The 25,426-nt window shown below is 41.8% G+C and overlaps 1 protein-coding gene and 1 long non-coding RNA gene across 3 annotated transcripts in view; one reads left to right on the forward strand and one right to left on the reverse strand.

Moving 5' to 3' along the window:
• The window catches only part of LOC138174410 (uncharacterized), a 138,110-nt gene extending 116,517 nt beyond the window's left edge, over window positions 1-21,593 (reverse strand). For both annotated transcript variants that reach the window (XR_011171709.1, XR_011171710.1), the window contains exon 1: window positions 21,460-21,593. This is a non-coding gene — a long non-coding RNA (uncharacterized lncRNA). The remainder of the gene's footprint in view (window positions 1-21,459) is intronic.
• A 42-nt stretch (window positions 21,594-21,635) lies between these two features.
• The window catches only part of GYG1 (glycogenin 1), a 45,528-nt gene continuing 41,737 nt past the window's right edge, over window positions 21,636-25,426 (forward strand). Inside the window, exon 1 of the mRNA XM_069104723.1 lies at window positions 21,636-21,788. Within this exon, the coding sequence (XP_068960824.1) occupies window positions 21,782-21,788 (7 nt within the window). The 5' untranslated portion in view covers window positions 21,636-21,781. The remainder of the gene's footprint in view (window positions 21,789-25,426) is intronic.

A 25,426-nucleotide genomic window follows, 5' to 3' on the forward strand; every position in this document is an offset into this window, starting at 1 on the left:
ATCAATTGTTCTTGATTAGCTGCTTTTTCTTTGTTTTAAGGAAAGATTTAGTTCTGAGGATAGAATGTGAAATCATATATCTAGATATGACTACAATGTAAAAACAAAAGGCATCAATAACAAAATAAGAAAATATTTATTATATGAGGTTACCAAATAGTATAAATTCAGTTGAACAAACATAAGAGATGTCTACTTAGTATGAATATACAAGGCACTGTCCTAGGTACCAGGAATGCAAAGACAACAAAACGGGCCCTGCCCTCAAGCTTACATTCCACTAGAAGCAGGGACAACAGGTACAAATCTGAGTATATAAAATTGATTTTAAAAGGGACAGAAAGCAATGATGACTGAGTGAGAGGCCTCAGGTAGGGGAGAGAGCACCTTTATGCAATGTTTTGAAAGAAGGTAGGAATTCATGGTGGAGGAGATGAGGAGGATTTGCATTCCAAACATGGAAGACCACTTGTGCAAGGAGAGTTGAGTTCATGTAAGGTGAACAGCTGTTTGGACATGCAAAGGGAACTAATATAAAATGTCTCTAAAGGTAAGTCAAAGAGCTTAGGGTCTCTGATTTCTTGATCACGAACCATAAATTTCTCCTCTGGCCCAGTTTCCCAATCAAGTCCCCAAATAGAAAAGTATAAGTTAACTTGAAGGATGTTTTCAGGCTATTTGTAGAATAACTCTCTAATTCTCTTCAATATATGCTTATTCATAAGCTGCAATTATCTTCAGATTAGCATGCATATGTTTACCACACACACTACAAGACAAGATGACCAAATATCTCATGAAATGTTTGCTTGTGTCTTTGGCCACATGATGAAACTAGATCTGCCCACTCTTTATTTACCAAACTAAAGTGAGCTATTATTTCATTTAGTTATATTTTTAAAATATCCTTTTATAAGAAAATAAATATAGATGTGGTCTGGCTCAACTAGTAATGTGCCAAAATGAGTATATTCATAGAATTCTGAGCTGGAAAGGATTGTAGAGATCCTCTCTAGTTTAATAATATCATTTTGTAAATGAGGAGACTGAGACTTATGTAGGTCAAGTGACTTGCCCAAGGTCACCTAGGTGATAAGAAACAAAGCCCAAGATTCAAAGTCAGGTCTTTGGATCCCAAATTCAATACAACTGTTACTACAATAAAACTAATTCTCTCTCTCTCTCTCTCTCTCTCTCTCTCTCTCTCTCTTTCTCCCCCTCCCCCCATTGGTCATTGAACAGCAACTGTACGATTAATATCAATGGTTAAATTAATGCTTATTATATGATCCAGTTGAATTGTGGCATAGTGAATAGGTATGGCACTGGGAGTCAGCAAGACTTTGGTTCAAATATTGCCTCTGACACTTATTAGCTGTATAATCCTGGACTAGTTACTTAATCTCTCTGGGCCTCAGTTTTCTCTTCTGTAAAATGAAGAGGTTTGATTTGTTGATCTTTAATATCTTTTCCAACGCTAAATCAATACATTCTTTTATTCTCTTGGCCTCTTTTCTGCTACTTTACAACTCTCAGTGTCAAAAGGCACCAAACAAGACTGAGGGCCATTTTGTGCATTTGTACTTTTCCAGGGTTGACATGGCCAAAAAGTAAATTTAATCACCTGATGAATGATCTTTTGGGGACAAACCTTTCTGTACTTAAATAAGCCAGTCCTTGGTAAACAAATATATAGTCTGTAGCTCAGTTTTTACTCAGAGCCAATCTAGCTTGGGAGGACTGCCAAGGCTCACATTTCATTGGTTTGGTCTCCAAGAACAATCATTTCTATGCCACAATAAGGCAACATAGTCGGACTTTTTCATAACACAAATTTTATTATATTCAATTCCAACCAAACTTAAACAATTAGATCACCATTATAATCATTTAGCTAGTAAAGACTTTTTTTTTTCCCTTTTTAAAGCAATCAGGGTTAAGTAACTTTCTCAAGGTTACACGGCCAATTATATCTGGGTGTGGTGCTAAGTATCTGAGTCCAGATTTGATCCCCAGGTCATCCCGACACTGGAGCCAGTGCTCTTACTTGCTGTGCTACCTGGCCGCCCCAAGCTAGTAAAGACTTTGAGATCAAGGACTATTTCATTTATTATTTCATTTTTTTCTTGGTAGAGAAAGAAACTGGCTCAAAATTTATCTCTAAAACTTTTTAGAAGCATGTCCCTGGGCACATGAGTTAGCCTCTCTATGCCTCAGAAAGTTCTGGTGCATGAATTGGGCCTATGATGTCATGGTATTGGGAATTCCAAGGGTGATTAAACTCCCACTACCCATGCAGGTAGGTACCTTCTCTGCAATGTATACATTTACAGAGTTGCCTGAGTTATTTAGAGGTTAAGTGACTTGTCCAGGGTCAAACAGCCAGTGTGTGTCAGAGCTAAGACTCATGCCCAGGTCTTCCTAGTTTCGTAGTCAGGTCTCTATCCACTGTGCCATGTGGTCTCAGGCATCCTGCTAGAACTTATTTGCTAAGTAATAGACTGGTTGTCAATCTGCCTTGATGAAGAAAATTTCCCACACTAATGAAATTACTTATCTTTGGTTACCTGCCTGAGACCCAATCATTACCATGGAAGTGTTCGTCTATTTTTAGTTATTGCATATCCCTAGGGGAAATAAAACAGCAGAGGAACATAGTTGATAATCTATGCTGGATCATGCTTACCCTGAATATTCAGGGGTGTTGCCCTACTTTGTGACATAGAACCTGCAGCCAAAAGTTATTTCACCCTCTTCCCAGTTGTCTACATTTTAATTATTTCAAGATTCCTATTTTTGCAAACTACCTATGTGTGACCCCACTCACATGCAGAGCCTTTAGAGATGGATTAGCAGAGTACACCTTATACGAACAGGATCTCTGGTCGGTAGGGTAACACAATGGATAGAGAGCTAGCCTAAGGAGTCCAGAAAACCTGGATTTCAGTCTTTCCTCTGATATGTACTGCTATGTGATCCTGGGGAATTCATTTAACTTCTTAGAAATCCAGGCAACTTTCTAAAATGATAAGTTGTAAATATGCATTGACAGTAGAAATTGCCTTAAGGGAAGTTTTCTATATCAATAAAATCAGAGGGCTTGCATATAGTGTTTAAAAATTATCTGTTGAATGGCATGGATTATGAGCTTTACAGAGTCTTAGAATCTAGCAAATGATTTAATCTGATCTTTTGTCATCATCAAAAATAGTATACATAATACTACTCCTACTTCCCCAATAGCATAAGACCCTTACTTCCCCAATTACACTAAGGAAGGAAGGAAGGAAGGATGAAAGGAAGGAAGGAAGGAAGGAAGGAAGGAAGGAAGGAAGGAAGGAAGGAAGGAAGGAAGGAAGGAAGGAAGGAAGGAAGGAAGGAAGGAAGGAAGGAAGCCAATAGCCTCAACCATCAACATAGGATATATGCTAAGGCTGTAGAATAAGAAACATTGGTACAAAATATTTCTCTCCAAAAGTGCAGGGTACTCTCTCTCACAAGATTACACAGGGTGAAGGAGAAGCGTGATCTTAAACTAATTTTTATTACAGAAAGTCCTTTTTTGAGCTCATAGTAAGCATTCTTCTTGAATTCAAGGGTTCACATGCCTTAATGCATCTTCCTCTCTCAGGCGTCTATCTTTCTGTATCTGCGTGTGTCTGTATCTATGTTTATTTTTGATCCATTGAACTGTCTCTGATTAGTCCCTCCTTTCAAGTGAAATGCTCAGTGGAAAGGGAAGAGGGAGAAGAGAAAGGAAGAAACTCTGGTCTCCCACTAAGAACATTGCCTTATCAGAAGTTTGGAAAAAATTGGAATCTTCAACTCTAGAGCCAAAGTCTTCCATTTCTGAGCTAAACTGAGCTCATCCATGAATAGGTTCAATGGATAGGACCTTGCTTTCTTTCTTGACTCAAAACATTCACATTGGAGATCACAGGATATAAAATGTCTTCTTTATACATTTAAAACTTCTACTTTATTCATTGATCAATTGACTAATTGGAGTGTGGGAGGTACCCTATCCTTCCACTATTTCGTAAGTTTCCAAGAATGGTAATTCTATAGCATCCCTTGACTCCATTGAGACAGTTAGTCCTTTCTTAGGTTTAGACATAAATCCATTCAGTGGCTGGCTGAGTAGATGCTTAATAAAAGCTTGCTACATTTAATTGTCTTGCTGTAATTGAAACCTATTTTCAAGTCTAGGCTTTTAGATTCACTTGTCAATTTTTCCTATAACAGAAAAAAGAAAATAGAATACTTTACAAAATCATTAAAAATATAGCAATTCCTAAGTTATGGTGTGTGCGTGCAAGCACTTGTGTTAAAGGTCCTTCCATTTTCCATAATTGTCTCAACCAGGGAACTGTGGGAGAAAGAATAGAAAAACGAGGGTGGATTTAGATTCACTCACAAATCACTGAACACTTACCAAAGGACTAATACCTAATATCCTAATACCACAAGACTGTGGAACAAGGATACAATGGCACTTACCTTCTCTGGCTGTGTCTACATTTTCTCCATCAGGAAACAAGTTTTATCAATCAATCATCTGTGTATAATGACTCAAGTGGTCTCTGGCACCCACCTAGTCTGAGAGGCAATGACTATATGAGGTTAGGACCTTTTATGCCCCCAGACCAGGAAATATAATCAGGGACCAATCAAGTTCCATGAGGAAAAGCAGCTATGTAAGGGAAATATAGTAATTTTATCCTTAAAGCATTTTCAAAGTAAATATCCCTTTGAAAAACTAATTGATATTAATTGGGTAAATGGAACCACTGATGGCTAATGGTAGAGAAAATATATCACAATGGGGTTTCAATAATAATATTATAATTATTATAATAATATAATAACATTAGAGAAGAGATATCACAACCCCTTAGGAAGACCCCTAGATCCCTAAAGAGGAGATGTGGGTAGCCTGGCTTTGACAAAGTAAGACCACAGAGCTTGCTATCTGTGGAAGACCAAGATTTGTCGAACAGTCATCCAAATATAAGACATATTTTTAAAATGTCTCCTGTATTCACTATGAGCTACAAAGAAGAATGAGACATGGTCTCTGCTCTCTATGAGTCTAGTAAGAAAAATGAGACACATATATCAATAATTATAATATGTAACAGAACCTAGGAAATACATGAGAGAGATACAAAGTGCTAAGGGAGAAAAGAAGGGAGAGATTACTTGTAGTCAGGAGAATCAGAGAAAACTTAACAGAGAAGTAGTAGCTATACTAGGTAAGATTTCATTTGATGGAAGGTGTTCATAGGGGAGGGTTAGGCATAGGAGTAAGAGATAAATTAGGGGAAATGTTCAGTAGAGGAACAGTGTGAGATGAAGCTAAAAAGGCAGGCCTGGGTTGGCTTGGGTAGAGCTTTAGATGCCCAATTGAAGGATTTGGACATTATCCAGGGAGCAATATGGGATCAAAGACATTTTGTAAGGAATGATATGGCTAGAGCTGTGCATTAGGAAGATTAATCTGGCACAGCATGGATGGGAGTTGATGAAGGTGGGGAAAAAGGGGGAGTCTGGACAGAAGCCAGTGTCTACAGAGTGACCAGTGGAAAATGCTAGATTGTTAGTTTGTGAATCTTCATTTAAAGAAAATGAGTTTGGGGTCCCTGTCCCTTATGTCTCCAAACATTACAGGGAGAAATGTTATAGGGCCTCCCCAAGGCCAGGGGAAATGAGTGATGGGTAAGGACGTGCTAATTCTTATCTTTCCTGGGGTCCTCCCTAGAAACAGTTATGCCAGAACGGGAGGAAGTTGCAGCAGAAACTTCCAAGGTTGATTTGGGGGATGTGTAGATGTGTTGGAGGTGGGAGGAAGAGTGAACAGTTAGAAAGAAACACAGATGGATGAAGGGGGGCTCTCGTCCTGGCTTTGTCAGTGACAGGCTATCTGACCTTGATAAACGTACATTCCCCCACTGGTCCTCCATTCTCTCTACTGAAAAATGAGGGGGTGTAGTACAGGAGGATCTCTCAGGCCAGTTCCAGCTCATCATGTATCTGTGCCTGGCTCACTGCCTTCATCCAGGGGCGAGCAATCAAGGTCTGCATTCCTGCTCCAGAAGGAGCTGAGTCACTGACTGAGCCGAGAGCAGAGACCAGAGCCACAGATCCCGAACAGGGCTGTTACCTTCCAAAAACTGTCCTAGGCCTGTCGTGTTCTCTTTTGCTTATTATTTTAAACCCTTGAATGTTTTCCCATAGCAATCGCTAGCAAAAAACCGGATTGTGCAGGGCTAAGATGGTATGAGGATGGAAAGGGCAGAGGAAAAGTGAAGAGCTTGTGTTTGTTTTCTGCAGAAAACTGGGTCTGGAAGAAAGAGGGCAGCCCTGGCAAGATACCAGCAGGAAAAGCCAGAGTTAAAACCTAGGTCCTCCTGGGGGGACTGAGTCAACATTACTACCTAGGAGGCTACCTGAGTGCTGGAACTGGGATCAAGAAATCCTGGGTTCAAATCCTGCCTCAGACACTTCCTAGCTAATGTGCCTGTGGCCAAGTCATTCCATTTATTCATCCTCAAAATGGGAATAATAACGGCATTTGCCATCCAGTGTTGCTGTTAGGATCAAAGGTAATGAATGAAAAGAGCTTCACAAACCTTAAAACTCTCTACAAAATCTGACCGATAAGAGCTTCCATTTGCAGGACCTCTGGACATTTGAAAATATATTTCTTCTTCTCAGTGTTCTTCATCTCCTGAGAGGCAGCCTGACACAGAGTTAAGTCAGAGCACAGGGTGTAGAAAAAGAGTGCCTGGGTTTGGTGGTTCAGATCTCTTCTGCTGTCTCTCACCTGCACTACCTCATTAGGTTGTCAGCTCCTTGAGGGCAGGGCCTTTTGCCTCTTTTTGTAGCCACGGTGATTAGTGCAGTGCCTGGAACACAGCAGGCACTTAAATAAATGTTTGCTGAATGAATGACCTTGAGAAAGTCATGATTCCTCTGGGCCTCAGTTTCCTCATCTGTAAAAATGAAGGGGGTTATACAATATGAATGAATGGATGAATGAGTAAATGAAAAAAATGAAAATAAAATATTCATTGAGGGCTTACTTTGTGCCAAATCCTGTGCCTGACAGTTAAGTTCCTTTCTAGTTCTGAATCTCTCATGCTTTTGGAGACCATAGTATAATGGCCAGAGTAATGGACCAGGGATCAGTAATGTACAGTGGAAACTTCAAAGGAGTTGGTATTAAAGGCTCCACAGGCAGGGGTATGCTGAGCCAGCTCACACCAGCTCAGGAATTTTTAGTGTGAACATTTAATCAATCAATAAACATTTATTAAGCACCTCCGACATACCAGGCACTGACCAAAGCATTTACACCTTGGAAATCAGCAAATGCTACAAGTTAGGACTTGATTTATTACCTTGTTAATGGTCTAGACTTAAGAAAGTAATGGACAAAACGTTAATAACGAAGATTAAACTTAATAGTGTCTCCTACATTTTCGGAGAGCTGGCTGTTAAACATTTAACAACACACCCTTGTCACAGGGCTGTTGTAAGAATGCCAATGTGTGTGTGAGCCGTAAAATGCTATATAAATCTGAGATATTGGTCCTGGCCCATAGCAGTCTAACTTGTTTGAAGATTCTCAAATTCATCTTCTGAGGTGGCATCTGCTTTCTATAACCTGGCTCCCAGACGAGCAAGCTGAGGGAAGGAAACCTGGTGCTTCATGCTTATTGCCTATGGAGCTTCTCTGGGTTGGTGGAGAGTTGCTGAACTGGACCATGAACTTTCTTGGGTTCATGGGGAATTACTGAAGTGGTTCCAGTTTCTTCAGACAGACTCATCAGTGGACACTCCAGGAAAGGGAAAGAGAAATGCATGGGAAGTCTGCCCCATCATGTCACTGGAATTCTAGAGGTTGCTAGAATGGGCCATCTCTGAATGACATAGTTCATCCTCTCCTGCTTTGAGCTGATGTCTTGCCTCTCTCCCAGATGAAAATCTCATTCACTCTTCTGTCTTCTTTGGCACAGTCTGATCCACATAACTTCTCTGATTTCTCTTGCCATTTGCTTGGATAAATGGGCTTATTTACAATGATGTTCTTTTGTATAATCAGCATTTAGTGGAAGGACAAGCTAAGGGTTACCCTCCTCTTAAGAATAATCCAGAATGGTGCTTATTTTGTCCTGAACTAGTGCCCCCTAGAGAGATATTTGAGGGGTAGCTAATCAATATAATTCTAGCCTGACACCCTCATATTATTGGTTTAGAAATGGAACGGTTATCTAATCCAAGCCATTCATTTGTCAGATGAGGAAACTGAGGCCAGTAGAGATTAAGTGACCAAGTCAAGATGACATAGGGAGGAGGAAATGGCACCCCAGTAGCTCCTCCTGGGGCCTGCCTGACCCTTCTCCTAGCTAAAGTGCTGGAAGAAGAGGCACCGCTGTTGGCTCTGCTCTCCAAATCCACGAGCCAGGCCTCAGACACCACCCGCCAACCATGTTTATGAACTTAGACATTCCATAGCATATGTTATGTGGAGGTAGCACACATACACATGATATACTTGACATTCTTCTGTTCTTAGATCCCTGCCCCGCCCCAGTCAGTCCAGGCACACACAGCTGAACCAGAATAATGGTTTCAGAGTCCGTGGTTCAGCTGAGCTCCCTAACCTCATTACCAGTAAGCCTCATTTGCTGCCCCAGAGAATGCTTGTCCTTGGCTGGCACTGATGAAATAGACCCACAAGCCGGCTGTGATATATTTGATAGGTCCAAAGAGCTTAACTACCTCCATGGCAGCTTGTGGGCTCCTGGTCACTCCCTCAGATAAGCCAAGCTTTCTGTTTTTGTCAGTACTGACTTCAGCTATCTGCTGGTGAGGTTGCAAGCAGATTTTGGTGATAATCTTTTCTTCTGAAATCTTCGAGGAGCCCGGAGGTTCTGTGCTATGCAATTAGTGATAATTATGTGACTTGTTGTCTCCAAACCAAGGTCAGTGCGCACCAAGTTGCTAATAAACCCCCTATTTCATACTTTTGATTGTCAAAGCCTCATGGGAAAAGACAACACGTGGCAGAACTGCCTTGTAGGACACGAAGAAACAGATTTGCTCGAATATCCATTTCCTGTTTCATTTGTATTGACCCCACCCACGCCTATCTCCTCAGTACAGGCCCTTGTCCTAATAGCTGTATCTCTACCTGCCAAACCACAGTAGAGGCAGTATTAGTCTATTATTATCTGCCACCCCTACTCCCATCTCTTTTTCACCATCCTGAAACATGACAGGGAAAGATGCTGGAGTTTAGGCAGAAGGGTCTGAGAATTCTCCCTCCTCAGCACTTATGTCACCCTGAGCTTTCTGACACCTTTCCTACTGTTAATTTGCTAGAAGAAAAATAACCAATGTTTTTTCTTGAATCCTCGATTTTATTTTTCTTAATCTAAGTCAGCCTTATGTTTAGGAAGAAGCTAAAGGGGTCAACTGAAACTTTAAAGAAATCTGGTCATGTGAGAGGCAAAAGAAAATAAAAGCTTGGCAACTTGTAAATATTCTCTTGTTTTCAGGTCATCTTCTTACCTTCGGTCACATCATCTCAAATTACCCTTCCTCTCTTTCTTTTCTCTGGAAACCATAACCAAATCAGATTCTCCTGTTGCTTCTAGGAAGGGTAAAACAATCCACCAATTGATGAGACAATCTATCAATCTACAGAAAACACCTTTCTGGGTCACTATTCCTATATATGTATCTCCCCCTATTGGAACTATAGATTCCTTGAGGCAAGGGACTGCTTGATTTTGAATTTGCATTTTCAATGGCTTAAAATAGTGCTTCCCACAAAAGCAATAATTTAATAATTGCTTTTCATTCATTCACTTATCCACATTGTAAAAGGTGAAAAAAAAAATTAGTTGAATTGAATTCTACCTGCACAACATCATGACCATCTGTGACCTCTCCACAACCCCAGCTCATTACCACTTTACCCGTTACAGAACTAGGCTCCAATTAGGCATCTCCCCACCTCCAGGGTCTCCCCCTCTCTAAATCATCTTTCACACAGCTGCCAAAATAACCACCTAACGTACAAGTCTAAGCTCCACCCAACTCAGAAACACATTGCTAAGGGCCAAACCTCAGGAAAAGGGACTAGTGTGACTGGAGAACAGAGCTCACGTCCATTTAGTATCGCTGATGGAACCTATTGATCAGAGATGTGAGCCTCAGAGGGCAGCTGAAGACAAGGAGATGAAGAGAGAGAGGAATGCTAAGACCTGCCAAATGCCTCTGCAGTCAAATGAGGAGCCTCCCATTCACCCCAAAGTTAGCAGACCAGAACCAGTTACAGAACGTCTATGCATGCCTCTGCACACTCTCCAGGGCATGTCATTGCTGCTGTCCCTGAAGCAAGCTTCTCGGACTTTCTGGGAAGGAAGTTGCATCAGCCAAGTGAACTGTTACACTCTGTATACTCCTGACCCCCATTATGCGTTTCCTCCCCAAGGCAACTGTAGCTACCCCCAAAGGACTCGTTAGAAGAAAGATGGTCATTCCCAATGGTAGGACTGTCCCATGTATTAATATCCCCACTGCAGCTCTATGCTACTGGTCTACAACTCTCCCCCCTCCACAAAATCTTCTCCTAGTGATGACTGGTTATGACTCTGCTAGAAAACTCCTGTTTCCTTTATCCTTGATGTAACAAGACATTCTAGCAACCTTGACAGTTTTGTCTTGTTTGCCTCCTGAAGATGTAATGTGGTAACATCAGAGGGAGGATGGTACAAGTTTCTGTAGGTGAAAGACAGTTGCTAAGAGGCACTGAATGGTATCTGAGACCTCGTGTGCCTCCCAGACTCTATGGACACAAGAATTAAGACAATCAGTTTACACCATGGGTCTCACCTCTGACGTATTCCATCTGGCCCCTCTTTCAGTGATAAGGTTACAGGGACAGATTGAAACCCAGAAAACTTCTCTATCCTGGGGAGTATCAATGATTTAAAAATTAAAGTTAGCCTTCTATGATCCACTTGCCCAAGCCCTACAAACGGGAGGGACCTCAAGTTTCCAGAGGGCTTTCTTTACCAACCATAAGTTAATTACATGTATGAGGCTCCAGTTTTAAAAAGAACTGGGTAGTCTGACATATCTACTGGATCCCTGTCCCATGACTCAGACTCCAGGATAAGATCGTTTGGAAGAGGGAAAGGAAGAAAGCGAACAATGACCCAAGGACCATTTCAGGCCAGAAGGGATTAGAGTGGTGTTTAGATTAAAGTCTTACTTTGGGATGTGCTCAGTGTCTGCTTTTATTTCAATATGTTTATTTCTATTTTTACCAAATTGATTAAACATTTCTTAAGGTAATGGTCTTGGCGGGGTCAATTCAACAATGAGTCACACAGCTCAGAGAGTGGCAATAGAGAAGTTAAGCAGTGGGGAGGGGCACAATAAGTGATATGATTGGTGAAGACACATACACGCCCATAGACAAACACAAAACACTCACTCATCTGTGCCAGGGAAGAACTAAGGGGACCAGCTGCCCCAAGGACTCTGATAAAGGATCTGGCAGCTGAGGGCTGCAACGGAAGGACCCTGGTACTGGAGCCAAAAAGACCTGAATTCAAATCCAACCTCAGACTCTTACTTGACCCTCAGTAAATCATATAATCCCTGCCTCAGTTTCCTCATCTGTAAAACAGGGATAATAGTAACACCTACTTTACAGGGTTGTGGTAAGGACAAAATGAGATAATATTCATAATTTGTGAATCTTAAAGCATTATAAAAATGCTAGTTTAAAAAAAAATCCTTAGCTCATATCTACAGTACCCCCTGGTATTGCCACCATCTGCTGAGATGGAAATTCTTTCCTCCACACTATTATCCCTGCCCCTCCATGACCCACAACTCTTCCTATGTCCTCCCATCCCATTGTGCTCTCTAGAACGTCATCTCTGTTGGTAACTTAATTTAACTGGGCCTCAGTTTCCTCATTTGTAAAATGAAGTAACTGGATTAGATGGCTTCTGTGGTCCCTCCCAACTCTAAGTTAGTGACCCTATGAATTCCCCTTCATGCTTGATCTTGTTCTACCATACCCTTTCTTTCTTATGATGCTCCTGAACTTTCCCCAAAAGATGCCGCATCTCCCCAGGTGGTCTCCAGTTGTATCTCTCCTTTTATACCCTCACAACCCCTGGACTGTCCAATGGAAACATTGATATACCAATATACTATAATATGCAGAAGGGAAGAACAGTAATAAAGTGGGACAGGGGAATGGAGGAAGGTGCCACAAAGGAGAAAAATGCCTTGAAAGAAGATAAAGATTCCGAGAGGAAGGAGGGACAGGTTGGACCAACAGGAAGCTGCAGGAATAGGAGGAAGGCAGGCACCTCAATGGACTTCTCATCCAGCCATACACGGATAGAATCACAGCAAAGCATGCCTGACAAGGGACCATCCTATTTTTGCTTAAAGACTTCCAGTTAGGGGAAAGGGACCCCATCTCCAAGTAGCCCGTTCCATTGGCTGACTACTCTAATTATTCATTAGCAAGCTTTTCTCAACATCAAGTCTAAATTACCCTGTTCCTAATTCCCAGTCATTGGTCCTGGGTGTGCCTTCTGGGCCAAACAGATCCTTCTCCACAGGACAGTTACCATGCCTCCATCCGCCAGCCCCCACCCCACTCTGACTCTTCTCTTTTTTGGATTAAATATACCGGATTCAAGAAATGGAAAGCCCAGTTCAAGAAATATGTGGGGATGGGCGGGCTAAGCAGGAGAAGATTGAAGGACCTTCAATGAAGATTGAAGAGAGATGCCAAGCACAGCTGTGCTGACGAGACAAAGTCTTGGGCTGTGGTTAAAAGAGAAAAGGAGCCAGCACATACTTGGTGAGGGCAGTAGCAGAAGGGTGGGAATCCTGCTGGCTGTGAGAGAACAAAATCCCTGGTTTCAGTTCTAGGGCAGAGAAGACAAAGAAGAGGGACCAGAGGGAGCAAGAGCATTTGCAAGACAGAGTGGCTGAGGGCCCTACCCAAGACTTGGGAGTGGAAAGAAGTGGCCAAGATTGACCCTGGGACAGTAAGAAGGACCTGGGGCTTGGGCCATCATTCCTCACACCTCGGGACTAGACCTTGATTATAACAATAAGCTGCTAAAAACAAAATAAAAATGAATAAGCAAAGAAGAAAGAACCCAACCATAAATAGCTACTGTGGGGATAGAAAAGGTCTGGGTTCATATTCAGAGGAAGATAGTGGAGCTAAAAAAAAGCCATTCCGTTTTCAATGAGAAACACCAAAGGGTCACAAGTCCAAAAAGAGTTCTTGGAAGAACTTTGAAAGGATTTTAAAAGGGGCGGCCGGGTAGCACATCGAGTAAGAGCACTGGCTCCAGTGTCAGGACGACCTGGAGATCGAAACCCGGGCTCAGACACTTAGCACCCACCCAGAAACACCTGGCCGTGTAACCTTGAGCAAGTTACTTAACCCCGATTGCTTTAAAAAAAAAAAAAAAGACTTTAAAAATGAATGAAGAGAAATCAAGGATAAATTAGAAAAAAAGTTAAGAACAATCCAAGAAAAGGAAGAAAATTATGAAAAGAAAGCCAACCAACTGGAAATAGAGAATCAAAAACTTAAGGAAAAAATAATTCCTTGAAAACTAGAATTGGGCAAGAGGAAGTTAGTGACATTGTAAGACACAAAGAAATAAATCAAAAGAATGCAAAAATAGAAGAAAATGTGAAACATCTTATTAGAAAAATAACTGATCTGGAGAACAGATCATGGAGAGAAAATATACGAATAGCTGGAAGACCTGAAAGTTACATTCAAAACAGGAACCTTGATAGAATATTAAAAGAAATTATTAAGGAAAGTTACCCTGAAGTTCTAGACCAAAAAGGTAAAGCAGAAGTTAAAAAAACATCCATCCATCATCACTTGAAAGAGATTACAGGAAGAAAACTTATAGGAGTATCATAGCCAAGTTTCAAAGTTCCCAAGTTAAAGAGAAAATATTGCAAGCAACAAGAAAACACATTTAAACATCTTGGAGCTACAAACAGTATTATACAAAACCTAGCAGCTACTACATTAAAAGACTGCAGGTCTTGGAACACTATATTTTGCAGAGAAAAAGAGCTGGGGTTATGACCAAAGGTTAACTTACCCAGCAAAGGTAAATCTAATCCTGAATGGGAAAAGAAAAAAAATGGACATTTGACAAACTGAAAGACTTTCAGGTATTTTCGACAAAAAGAGCAGAACTTAATGGAAAACTCAACATATAACACTCAGGGGAAATATAAAGTAAATTTTAAAGACCAATTATAAGGAACTCAATAAGGTCAAACTGTTTACTTTTGTGTGAAAATGTTATCAGTACTTATCAGGACTGTCAACATTATTTGGGTAGTTCAAAAGAAATGCTTGGACTGAGCCGTGTAGGATGGGATGATTCTAAAAAATAAAATTGTGCAAATAGAAAAAAGGAGCAATTATCTCATACAAAGGAGGCAGGAAAGAAAGAATTGATATGAAAGAAGCAAGTGGGGGGAGGGGCTGGTAGTGCTGGAAATCTACTCTCATTGGAAATGAGTTAAAAAGGGAACAATATATACATCTAGAACGGTATAAAATCAATGACAATTCTACATAAACTATTCCATCTATTCAATGTCATTCCAATTAAACTATCAAAAGTTATTTTATTAAGCTAGAAAAAATAATAAAATTCATTTGGAATAACAAAAGGTCAAGAATATATATGTATATATACATATATATGTATACACCACACACACACACACACACACACACACACACACACACACACACATATATATATGAAGGAAGTTTAGCAAAACCAGATCTTAAACTATATTATAAAGTAGTAATTATCTATCTGGTACTGGCTAAGAAATAAAAAGGTGGATCAGTGGACCAAAGTAGAAATACAATTCACTTTATTAAATTATTATAGTAACCTTGTATTTGATAAAAGTAAAGATTTAAACTTTTGGGATAATACATTATTTTGTAAAAAAAAAAATGTTGGGAAAATTAGAGAGCTGTCTGAAAGAAATTAGATATAGATTAATATCTTCTACCATTTGCCAAGATAATCGATATAAAGGAAGATGTCATGAGAAAATTAGAAGAACATGGAACGTTACTGTCAGACTTAAGGATGGAGGAAGAATCTATGAATAAACAAGAAATTGAAGGCATTGTCAGGTGTAAAATGGATAGTTTTGATTACATTAAATTAAAAAGATATTGTACAAATAAAACCAATGTAGAGAAGATTAGAAGGAAAGCACAAAGTTATGAGGGGGAATGGATTTTATAGACAATTTCTCAGATAAAGGTATTATAACTCAAAGAAATAGAGAACTTTGTTAAATTTGTAAGAATATGAATCATTCCCTAATTGAGAAATGGTTAAAGCATATGAACAGGCAGTTTTTCAATGAAGAAATCAAAATTATATGTAGTCATATAAAAAATGCTCTAAATCATTATTGATTAGAAAAATGCAAATTAAAACAACTTTGAGATATCTCACACCTATCAGACTGACTACAATGATAGAAGAGGGAAATGACAAATGTCAGAGAGGATGTGGAAAAACTTGCACATTAATACACTGTTGGTGGAACGGTGAACTGATTCAATCATTTTGGAAAGCAATCTGGAATTATGCCCAAAGTTATAAAAATAAGTATACCCTTTGACCTAGCAATACCACAATTAGGTCTGTTCCCCAAGATGATCAGGGAAAAGGAAAAGAACCTATATGTTCTAAAATATTTATAGCAACTTTCTTTGTGGTGACAAAGAACTGGAAATTGAGGGGATGTCCATCTATGGGGGAATGGCTAAACAAGTTGTGGTATGTGATTGTGATGGAAGACTTCTGTGCCACAAGAAATGATGAGATAGCTGATTTTAGAAAAATGTGGACTTACATGAAATAATGAAAAGTGAACAGACCTAAAAGAATGCTGTATACAGTTACGACAATATTATTCAAAGAATAATTGTGAACAATTATTATTCTGAGTACTATAAATACTTACATCTACTATAAAGGACCTATGAAGAAAGATGCTATACACCTCTAGAGGAAGAACTGAGAAGTAGATGTACCCACAGCATGTTTTTACATATATTTATAAGTCTGTGCTAAATGGTGGCTTTCTCTAGTGTGTGTGTGGAGAGACAGTTCAGAACTTAAAAATCTAACAAATAAATAAAAGGGCTGCAATTTAAAATGTAGCTGGCCCTCTAGAGAAAAGAATCAATTTGAGGTGGGCAATGTGACAGTGTAAAGAATACAAATTTTGCTGCTCAGTTGTGTCCAACCCTTTGTGACCCCATTTGCTCCTCTCTTGGCAAAGATACTGGAGTGGTTTGCGATTTCCTCCTCCAGCTTATTTTACAGATGAGGAAACTGAGGCAAGCAGTGTTTGAGTAAGTGTCTAAGGGCGGATTTGAATTCAGGAATCTGTCTTCCTGGCCCTAGGCTAGGTGCTCTGTGTACTATGGTGCCACCTAGCCGTCCAAAACCCCAAGAAGGCAGAGGTGATGGAGAAAGAGTTACTGCCTAGGAGTGAGAGCACTGGCTTTGGAGTCCAAGGATTAAGCAGCAATTTAGCGGCATGCTTCCTACCCAGCAAACTTTGGGCAAGTTCCTTTGCCGCTTCAGACCTATTTCTTTACTGTGTAAAATGAAGGGATTTGATCAGATCAGAGGTTCTTAGTCTGGAGTCCATGAACTTGTTTTTGGACTGTTGTTGTTGGGGGGGAGGGAGTGTTTTTTGTAATATGCTGCTAATGATAGTTCAACGTAATTCATTTCCTTTGTATTTTATGTATTTAAAAACATCAAAGAGTCCATAACCTTCAGCCAACTCCTAAAGAGATCCATGAGCAAAAGAAAGTTAAGAATCCCTTAATAGATGGTCATGACAATCTTATTCAGCTCAAAATCTTATGGTTTGAATCTAGGCTCTGAGGCTTATGATCTATATAACTCTGGGTAATTTGGCATCTCTGAGCCTGGGTTTACACATCTGTAAAATGGGGATAATACCTATAGGAAGATCCTTTATAAATGTTAAAGTGCTATGAGGCAGCTAGGTGGCACAGTGAATAGAGCACCAGCCCTGAGTTCAAATTTGGCCTCAGATACTTGACATACTTACTAGCTGTGTGACCTTGGGCAAGTCATTTAACCCCAATTGCCTTGCCTTCTCCCCTCCAAAATAAAAATGTTAAAGTGCTAAAGAAATGTGAATTCTGTTATTCGTATCCTAAGGGAAAGAAGGAGACTGGCCAATCAAGGTCCAGCCCTTGGAACATGAACAGTGTTCTCTACCTGTTGAATATCCACATGAATCCTGCTTCTAGAAATGGATGATGATACATAAAGGAGGCTTCTTGACCTCAATTCGGAGCATGCCAAGTATTCTGACTATTTTCTGTCTTCTTACCATATGCTGACAGAAAGGAGACCCTTACATGGCTGTTGAGATGCACCTAAATGGGCATATAAAAGGCTCCAATGAAGGAACATGCATTCTTTTTTCATGTAAATTTTTGAGGGAGGAAGAAGAAATTCTTAAGTCTCTGGTAAGACAGCCCCTTTCTCATCTGACTGAGAACCTATGGCACTGCTATTTTGTCTGTCTATACTAATTGCTTCTTTCCATGATATTATTGGAGATGGAACAGATCAAGTCACAATTCTGCGAGCTTCAAAAGGTTAAAAGAACTTTAGTGGTGCAGCAACTAGTCCCTAGAAGAATCTGCCAGTAGCCATCACAGCTGAACCAGCCATAAAGGGTGACCTGTGTGGACCAGCCCAAGAATGAATCAACCTAGCAGCTGAGACACTGGGTCCTGACTGCTCCATCCACTAGGCCACACCCAGAAATGAACTTGATGGGGTGAATATTGGTCACTTACCAATTTACATTTGAATTCACTCTTCCCAAGAACTGAGGTACAGAGGGCAAACTTCAGAGGTGAGAGGGAATGTTTTATAGCAAACACTTTTAAGTTTGAGCTCACTCTCCCAGGAACTGAATGGGTATGTGAGGGTTTGTATTTCTGTTTTTGCTATCATTTCTCAGTAAATTTCTCCTTGTGGAAGCTGATTTCTATTAATTAATGTTAAGAAAACAAATGGTTAAATTGATCTTGATGGGACAATAATTGGCACCAGTGAAGGATATTAGGTAGAATGCACCTAAAGGGTTCAAAAGCAACAGTATCAGATGCTGTCAAATGCCCTTAGGATTACCCATATAACCCTGAGGGAAAAAGCAGTAGCCAACATCTAGGATGCACTGTACTAGTGGGGGCTGGGAGAATGAGCCCAGAGTCTATTTATGGTACATCACCAATCAAGAGAACTGGATAAATTACCATGCTAAAACAAAAACCCCTTCAAGTCACTGCAGAAGATCATAGATGGGAAAGGCTACAAGTCTATCCCCAGAAACTCCTTAATTAGCTGAAAGGACTCAGAAACTCCTTAATTAGCTGGAACTTTTTCTGAGAAGCAATTTCTTCATCTGCAAAATGATGGGGTTGAATTACATGAGCCGATCTCCCAATCTATGATCCTATGACTAGACAATCAGTCAACAGTTATTAGGTACCTACTAAGTGCAACTGTGCTACCAGTGCTCCTTAAGGAGCTTACATTCTATGAGGGAACAACACACACATATAGAAATAGATGGAATCAACATACATAAAATAATACAAAATAGAAACTAAGTGATGGGGCAGGTTTAGGGGGATGGGGCAGCTGGAAAACCAGGAAAGGTGGTTTAAGCTAAGTCTTAAGGAGAGGATTACTAATGATCACATGATCCAGTCTCCCAATCATCACATAAAAATCCCTTCCAGAGCACCCTGAAGAATGGTCACAGATCCCTGGCTTGAACAATTTTACTGCTGGCTTCATTCAAAACAGCTCATTATAGTTTTGGACCATGTTGCTCTAATTATGGAAACATTCTTCTTTCATATCAAGCCAAAATCTGCCTCCCCATAACGTCTACTCCCCACTGGCAGTTCTGTCCTCAGAAGTTATGCAAGAATAAACTTTCTTCCTGTCTCACATGCCAGCCCTTCAGATATTTCACTATGGCTATCAGGTCTTCCCACTCAGTCTTCACTCCATCTAAACGTCCATTATAAGATGGGATTTCCAGACCCTTCATCATCCTTGAATACATTTTCCAATTTGTCAACGTCCCTCTTAAGATATGGGTCTGAGAGCCAAATACAATTTTCCATATGTTACAAACTATAAGGAGAAGTATCATCTTCCTTGAACTGGATACTATATGACCTTACTTCTGCAATGTGATTACATTAGTCGCCAGAACCAGTGAGTATGGAATATCAGTATATGCATATATATATATATATATATATATAATATGTTAGTTTTGCTGAAGCTTTCCCCCTCTTTTTTATTCTTAGTTATAAAGAATGACTCTATATACAATAGAAAATAAAATGAATGAAAAAACAAACATAAATAAAATTTATTTTTTAAAATTACATTAGAGGGGGGAGGGAAATTGGAAGCACCCACTTTTCAAAAGGGACAGGATCAAAGCAGAGAATAGAACAAGTGGGGGGTGGGATGGGATGGAGGGAAATATAGTCAGTCTTTCACAATATATCCGCTATGGAAATGTTTTGCATAACTACACATGTACAACCTATATTGAATTGCTTACCTTCCCAGTGAGGGTGGGTGACAAGGGAGGAAGGGAAAGAATCTGGAATTCAAAGTTTTAAAATCAAATGTTTAAATATATTTATTATTATTATGTTACATGTAACTTGGAAACAAGATATACAGGCTCTGGGGCATAGAGATCCACCATGTCCTACTGCAAGGTCGGAAGGGGGATGGGGGAAGATATAGGAGAGAGCAGATTGGGGGAGGGGATATTCAATGGGGTCGCTGTTTTGGGGTGGTGGGTGGGGGAAAAATGGGGAGAAAAATTTGTAAGTCAAAATCTTGTGGAAATGAATGATGTAAACTAAAAAATAAACAAGAGAGAAAAAAAATTACATTGGCTTTGTCAAAAACCAGACCTTAACATTACAGAATCATAGAATTTCAGTACTGAAGGGACCTCTGTGTCCACCTATCATACAACTCATGTCCAAAAGGAATCCCAATTTTAATATATCCTTCAGGTAGTTATTCAGTCTCTGCTAGAAAACATCCAATGAAGGGAAACAGAACCCTCCTGAAGCACTTCATTCTAATCTTGGGCAGTGCTACTTTACCATCACATTCAGTTGTCAAAGTGACATTCCTAAAACACAGGTCTGACCACATCACATTCATGCTCCTTAAACTTCACTGGCTTCTATTAATTTAGCCTTATCTTTTCACCCCCTAGATCTATCTTTTTTTGGCAGTCTGGTGAAACTAATAGAACCCTTCTCAGAATAGTGTGTTTAAATGCATAAAATTAAATACATGGCAATACAAAGGAAATCAATTATATTTAAATATAGGTTATCAAACTTAAAAACGCAAGATTCAGAACCCCTGCTCTGAATCAAACAAAAATTCCTCTCTGTGACATTTGACTCAATGGTTAGGCTAAAACAAAATGAAACAAAACTCTCTCTAACCAAGGAAATCATCGTGGTATGATGGGAAGACATGGTTTCAAATTCCCCCCTGCCTCTTACTCTTTTTGTGACTGTGGTTCTTTATCTGTAAAATGAGGGGGTAGGACTACATGGCAATTGATCTCTAAAGAATTACAATGAACTACCGGTGTCTCAGTCTTGAAGAAATGACACTGAAAACATACTCTTCAAACACTGTTTGCAATGGTTACTCTATCAGCTGGGTTTAATTTTTTTTTTTTTTAACAAAAGGGGATTGGAGCACATGGCATAAATATCATATAGGCAACAATAAAGCTTTTTTTTTTTTTTACCACCCCCCCCCCTTTAAGGCATTGGACTAAATGGCCTCCACAATCCTTTCCAGCTCCAAATTTGTGATCTTATGAACCCTTTGTGTTCCTGTGTGGAAGACCCTAAAGACCTAAAGATGATTAGGAATGTGGAGGTGATGGGAAGAAGAGGGGATTCCCTGGAAAATGGGAATCCTCTGGGGTTGTGTTCCAGAATTCAGCTGGTATATCCTGACACCCTGGCCCAAGAAGTACTCCATAATCCTAGCAGTGAAAGGGAAGCAGCTGCTGTAGAGCTGCAAGGAAGTAAGGAGCTAGTACTCTGCCTACCCTCCCCCCTCCGAACCCAAAGCAGCCTTGCACAAGTTCGAGACGCCCGCTTTCCCCACCTGGAAGCTGGGGGAGGGGGCGGATGACTGGCAGGACGCTTGTTGACAGCGGGCGGGGAGCAGTTCTCACCTAGCCGGGGGACTGCACGCACGGGTCATTGGAGCCGCGCTGCACAGAGGAGACTCAGGGAGACATTTTGGCCAAGCCCCAGCAGAGCTGGCCGCGGCGGTCAGCTGGAGCAGCCCCACCGGCGACCCACGGGCAGGAAGGATGCAGAGCTGAGAGCCAGCGTACGTGCTCCACGTGACCGTGTCGTATAAGAGCTAGCTGCCGGGTCCGCTCTCTTCCAGCTGCTTCTCTCGGGTGCCCCCTCGCCCCGGCGCCTGGGCTCCCTGCGCTCCACAGCCCCCGAGTCCCTGCACCCCGCAGCAACCTCGCCTCCGCCGGCAGCATGACAGGTACGCCCGCGGCAGCCCGGGCGCGGCTCGGGGAGCTCCAGGGGTCTGTCGGGGCGCCCGGGGCGCTTGGCGGGGCACTGAAACTACTTGTGTCCTCCTGCTGCGTCTGTCCTTCCTTCCTTCTTCCTTCTCCCTACGCTCTCCTCGGCCTTTCGTTTTCTGTTTAGCTCTCTGGGGGCGTTGCTCTTGGTGGGATTGCGGGGTAGCCCCGAAGGGGGTACGTTGGTTGGGGGGGGTAGTAGTGGAGAAACTTGGGGTCTGTGGGGGACCTCCCCAGGCTGTTCCGCTTCGCTTGTCACCCTCCCTCCTCGGGACGGCCTGAGGAGGTGGAGGCTCCCTAGGCTGGTTTTGCCGTGTTCCTAGCCAGGTGTCAGCGCACCTTGGAGATCACGTTCCCCACCCCCAGCCCGGGGTTGGCCTCCCTCCCTCCTCCGTAGGATCACCCCTTTGCTGGCCGCTTTCTCCTTCCCTTTTAAAGCACTGACAGCTGCAGCAGCTGCTGCTGGGGTGGGGTGGGGGTGGGGAGGAACCTCGCCCCCCTCCTGCGACATCCCCTCCAACTGCAGGCGACCCGGACACTGCGGAATCCCCGGGAGCCTCTCCCCTCTGCCCACCAGGGCCCGCGGGAAGGAACGAAACTAGTTGCTCTTCTGGGAGGAGGCCCCGGGGTGCGGTTCTACCCGGGCCGGCTAGGCATTGATTGCATCGCCCTTGGCCCGCTCCTATTTTTAGGCCGGCCCGGCAGGGCTGCGGGGAGCCGGGGCAGCCCGCGCGGGCACGAGGTGTCTGGCAGCCAGTCTGCCCACCGGGAGCAGGTCCCAGGGACCTGGGACTCCTGCTGATCTGACTCGACTCCAGACGCTCTTGATTTTTGGAAGCCCACTTGTTGCAAATAGGGCCCAACAAGATGCTGCGTCTGCCCTGACGTGGGGGGTGCATGGGGAAATGCAGCAGATATGGCCTACAATCCAGTTCTGCCCCTGACCAGGAGCTGTAATGAATGTGACCGTACAGCGACTCTCCCGGAAGGCAGAGACCTCCGCCCACACCGCAGGGGTTCTTCATCAGTGGCCCATTAACTGGCTTTTAAAAATGTGTTATAATAACAGTGTTCCATATAGTTGGTTTCCTAGTTGTAATCCTGTGCATTTTATCCATTTTAAAAACCTTGAGCTTCGGCCCATAAGCTTCACCGCCCTGCCTAGAGGTCCATGATACACAGAAAGGGAAAGAAGAACCCCTGCCCCACAGCAGTTACATTCTCTCTCTAGAACCTGTCCTGAACAAAATTAGTATGGACTCTTCATTCCGAATCCTGGCTCTGCTGTCTGTTAGTGTAAGCACACACAAGTCACTTGATTTGCCTAGGCCTCAGCAAAATGATCCGTCACCATCTTTCCCATCACACTTTGGGCCAGAAATCTCTATCAGCTTTAGGTCCTTTGTCCTCACTCTCCCTGGTTATCCTTTCTCCGATGTTCCAATCACATTTATCTTGGTGACTTTTCTCCATGATTCTGATTAGTAGTTGGACATAACAGGTGAACAGTTCTGGAGCTTGCTATGAACCCTGGGCCCACCAATAGACTCATAAGATTTGCAGCTGAAAAGGGGACCTGAAAAAGCTATGTAATCCAACCTCTTTCTTTTACAAATCTTGCAACTGAATGAAACCTGGAGCGCCTACTCAAACCTCCCCCATCTCCACTCAAGCAGATGCCCTTGTGGGACCACCACTCAGGGTGAAGACATTTCTGGTTATGTCCAATGGGACATTTCAATGTCCTTTGAGAACAAGGATTAGCAATTCCAGGAGGATTGGGGAGTTTGAGGGGGAGAACCATGTATAATTCATGAATTTTTAAAACTAGAACTGTGATTTCACTGGCAGAAGGACTCTATCAATACAGACCCTTAATGCCCCTCAGCTGTACAGTCTTTGAGAGCTGCCTGGAAACACTGGCAGAGTGACTGGCCCAGAGCCATACAGCCTGCGTATATCTGAGGCAGGGTTTTGAATCCTGTTTGCCTTTGAGGTCTGCTGTCTAACCACTACTCCATTCTATCTCTCATGGATCAGAGGAAGAAAGACAAGGCAGAACAATGACAAAGAACCCGCACTTAACATTTTCTGGCTTTTAAGTAAGAGAGATAAAGATAGTTGAATAATAGAGAGACCATCTAATTCCAGCCTTTCATTTTACAAACAAGGAAAACTGAAACCCGCAGTTCGGTGATTTGGCCAAGGCCACACCAGTAGCAAGCACTGGAGCTAGGATCTGAATCTGCCTCCTGACTTCTAATTCAACAGACTTTCCATTAGACCCCTTCTCTTTCCTTGATAATATGCTCAGCGATATGACATTCTTCCTCCCTTCCTCCCAGCTCTCCCTTTGGCCCAGCAGTCTCCTGGCTTAACCACCGTCCTTCCCCTCCTTTTCATAGTTTCACAATTATCAGCCCCCTGGTTGAAAACTGGTTAAAGGGATGTGAGGAACCCAGGACTTCCTGACCCAACAGTGACCCAGCTTACTAGTAGGGAGAGAGTGTCTAGTACCAGTCAGAGCAAAGAGACTTAAGTATTCTCTGTATTTTGTTGGAATGCCTTAGAATGTTTATTAACTAGCTTTCTGCAGGTCTCTGAAAGGGACTAGCCAGTTTAACATCTGAAAGGTGACATGCTCCCAAGAGGCCCCAGGATATCAGGTGTAGTTAGCAGCCTAGGGAAACCCTGAGGCATCTCTGGGCTTTCACTACTACACTGACTGAGTGGGGAAAACATTCCGTGGATGCTCTGATTCCCATTTTAGCAGATAAATAGGTAGCAATTACTTACAATCCTTCCAGATTTACTAAGAATTGTGTTTGAAGATGTGAGTTCTATAAAGAAAAATCAAGGAGTGGGATTTGCCCTTTAGTTTGGGGAGGGGGGTGGGGGAGAATAGTTCAAACGTTTTGAGAATTGGGCAAACAAAATCAATTTAGTTGTGTTATAGGATCCTAGATTTAGACTTGGAAGAGGGCCCTTAGCAGCCTAGGGAAGAGCAGCATAATGTGATCGATCCACCAAGAAGACCTGAACTCGAAATCTGCCTCAGACTTCTTTGACCCTAGACAAGATTTTTAATCTCTCTGAGCCTCGGTTTTCTCATCTGAAAAAATGAAAGGGGTGGATGAGATGGCCTCTTAGATCCCGTCCAGGGCTAAATCTATGGGTATTCCTCCCATTTTACAGATGAGGCAGCTGAGGCCTATAGAGGTTAAGTGGCTTGCTCTAGTTGCTTGCAGAGAGTAATAGCCAAGGTTTGAACACAGGTCTTCTGACTACCAATGCAGAGCATTTTTCCCTGTACACAGTTCATTCTGCTTTTTTCTGAGTCTATGCAAACTCTGATTTTCAGCATATAGTTGGTTACATGCCCATGCATTTAAACTAAAAGCTACAAATCAGATTAAAGGCTCAAGTACTATTCTCAGATCATCTAGATTCCTGTTGGCAGTTGTATTTAAACTTCGTTTTTCATCTATTTGAAGCCACCTTGTTAGGGAAATGGAACACACTTACTATATGATCACTTCATTACTTTTAATTAATTTGCAGATGTCAGCATTCCCCTGGTTGTTAAGCCAGTAGCATT

Source organism: Petaurus breviceps, unplaced genomic scaffold, assembly GCF_028583685.1.
Source record: "Petaurus breviceps papuanus isolate PSGF00001 unplaced genomic scaffold, PetGlider_PUasm1.0 688, whole genome shotgun sequence".
Lineage (NCBI taxonomy): Eukaryota > Metazoa > Chordata > Mammalia > Diprotodontia > Petauridae > Petaurus > Petaurus breviceps.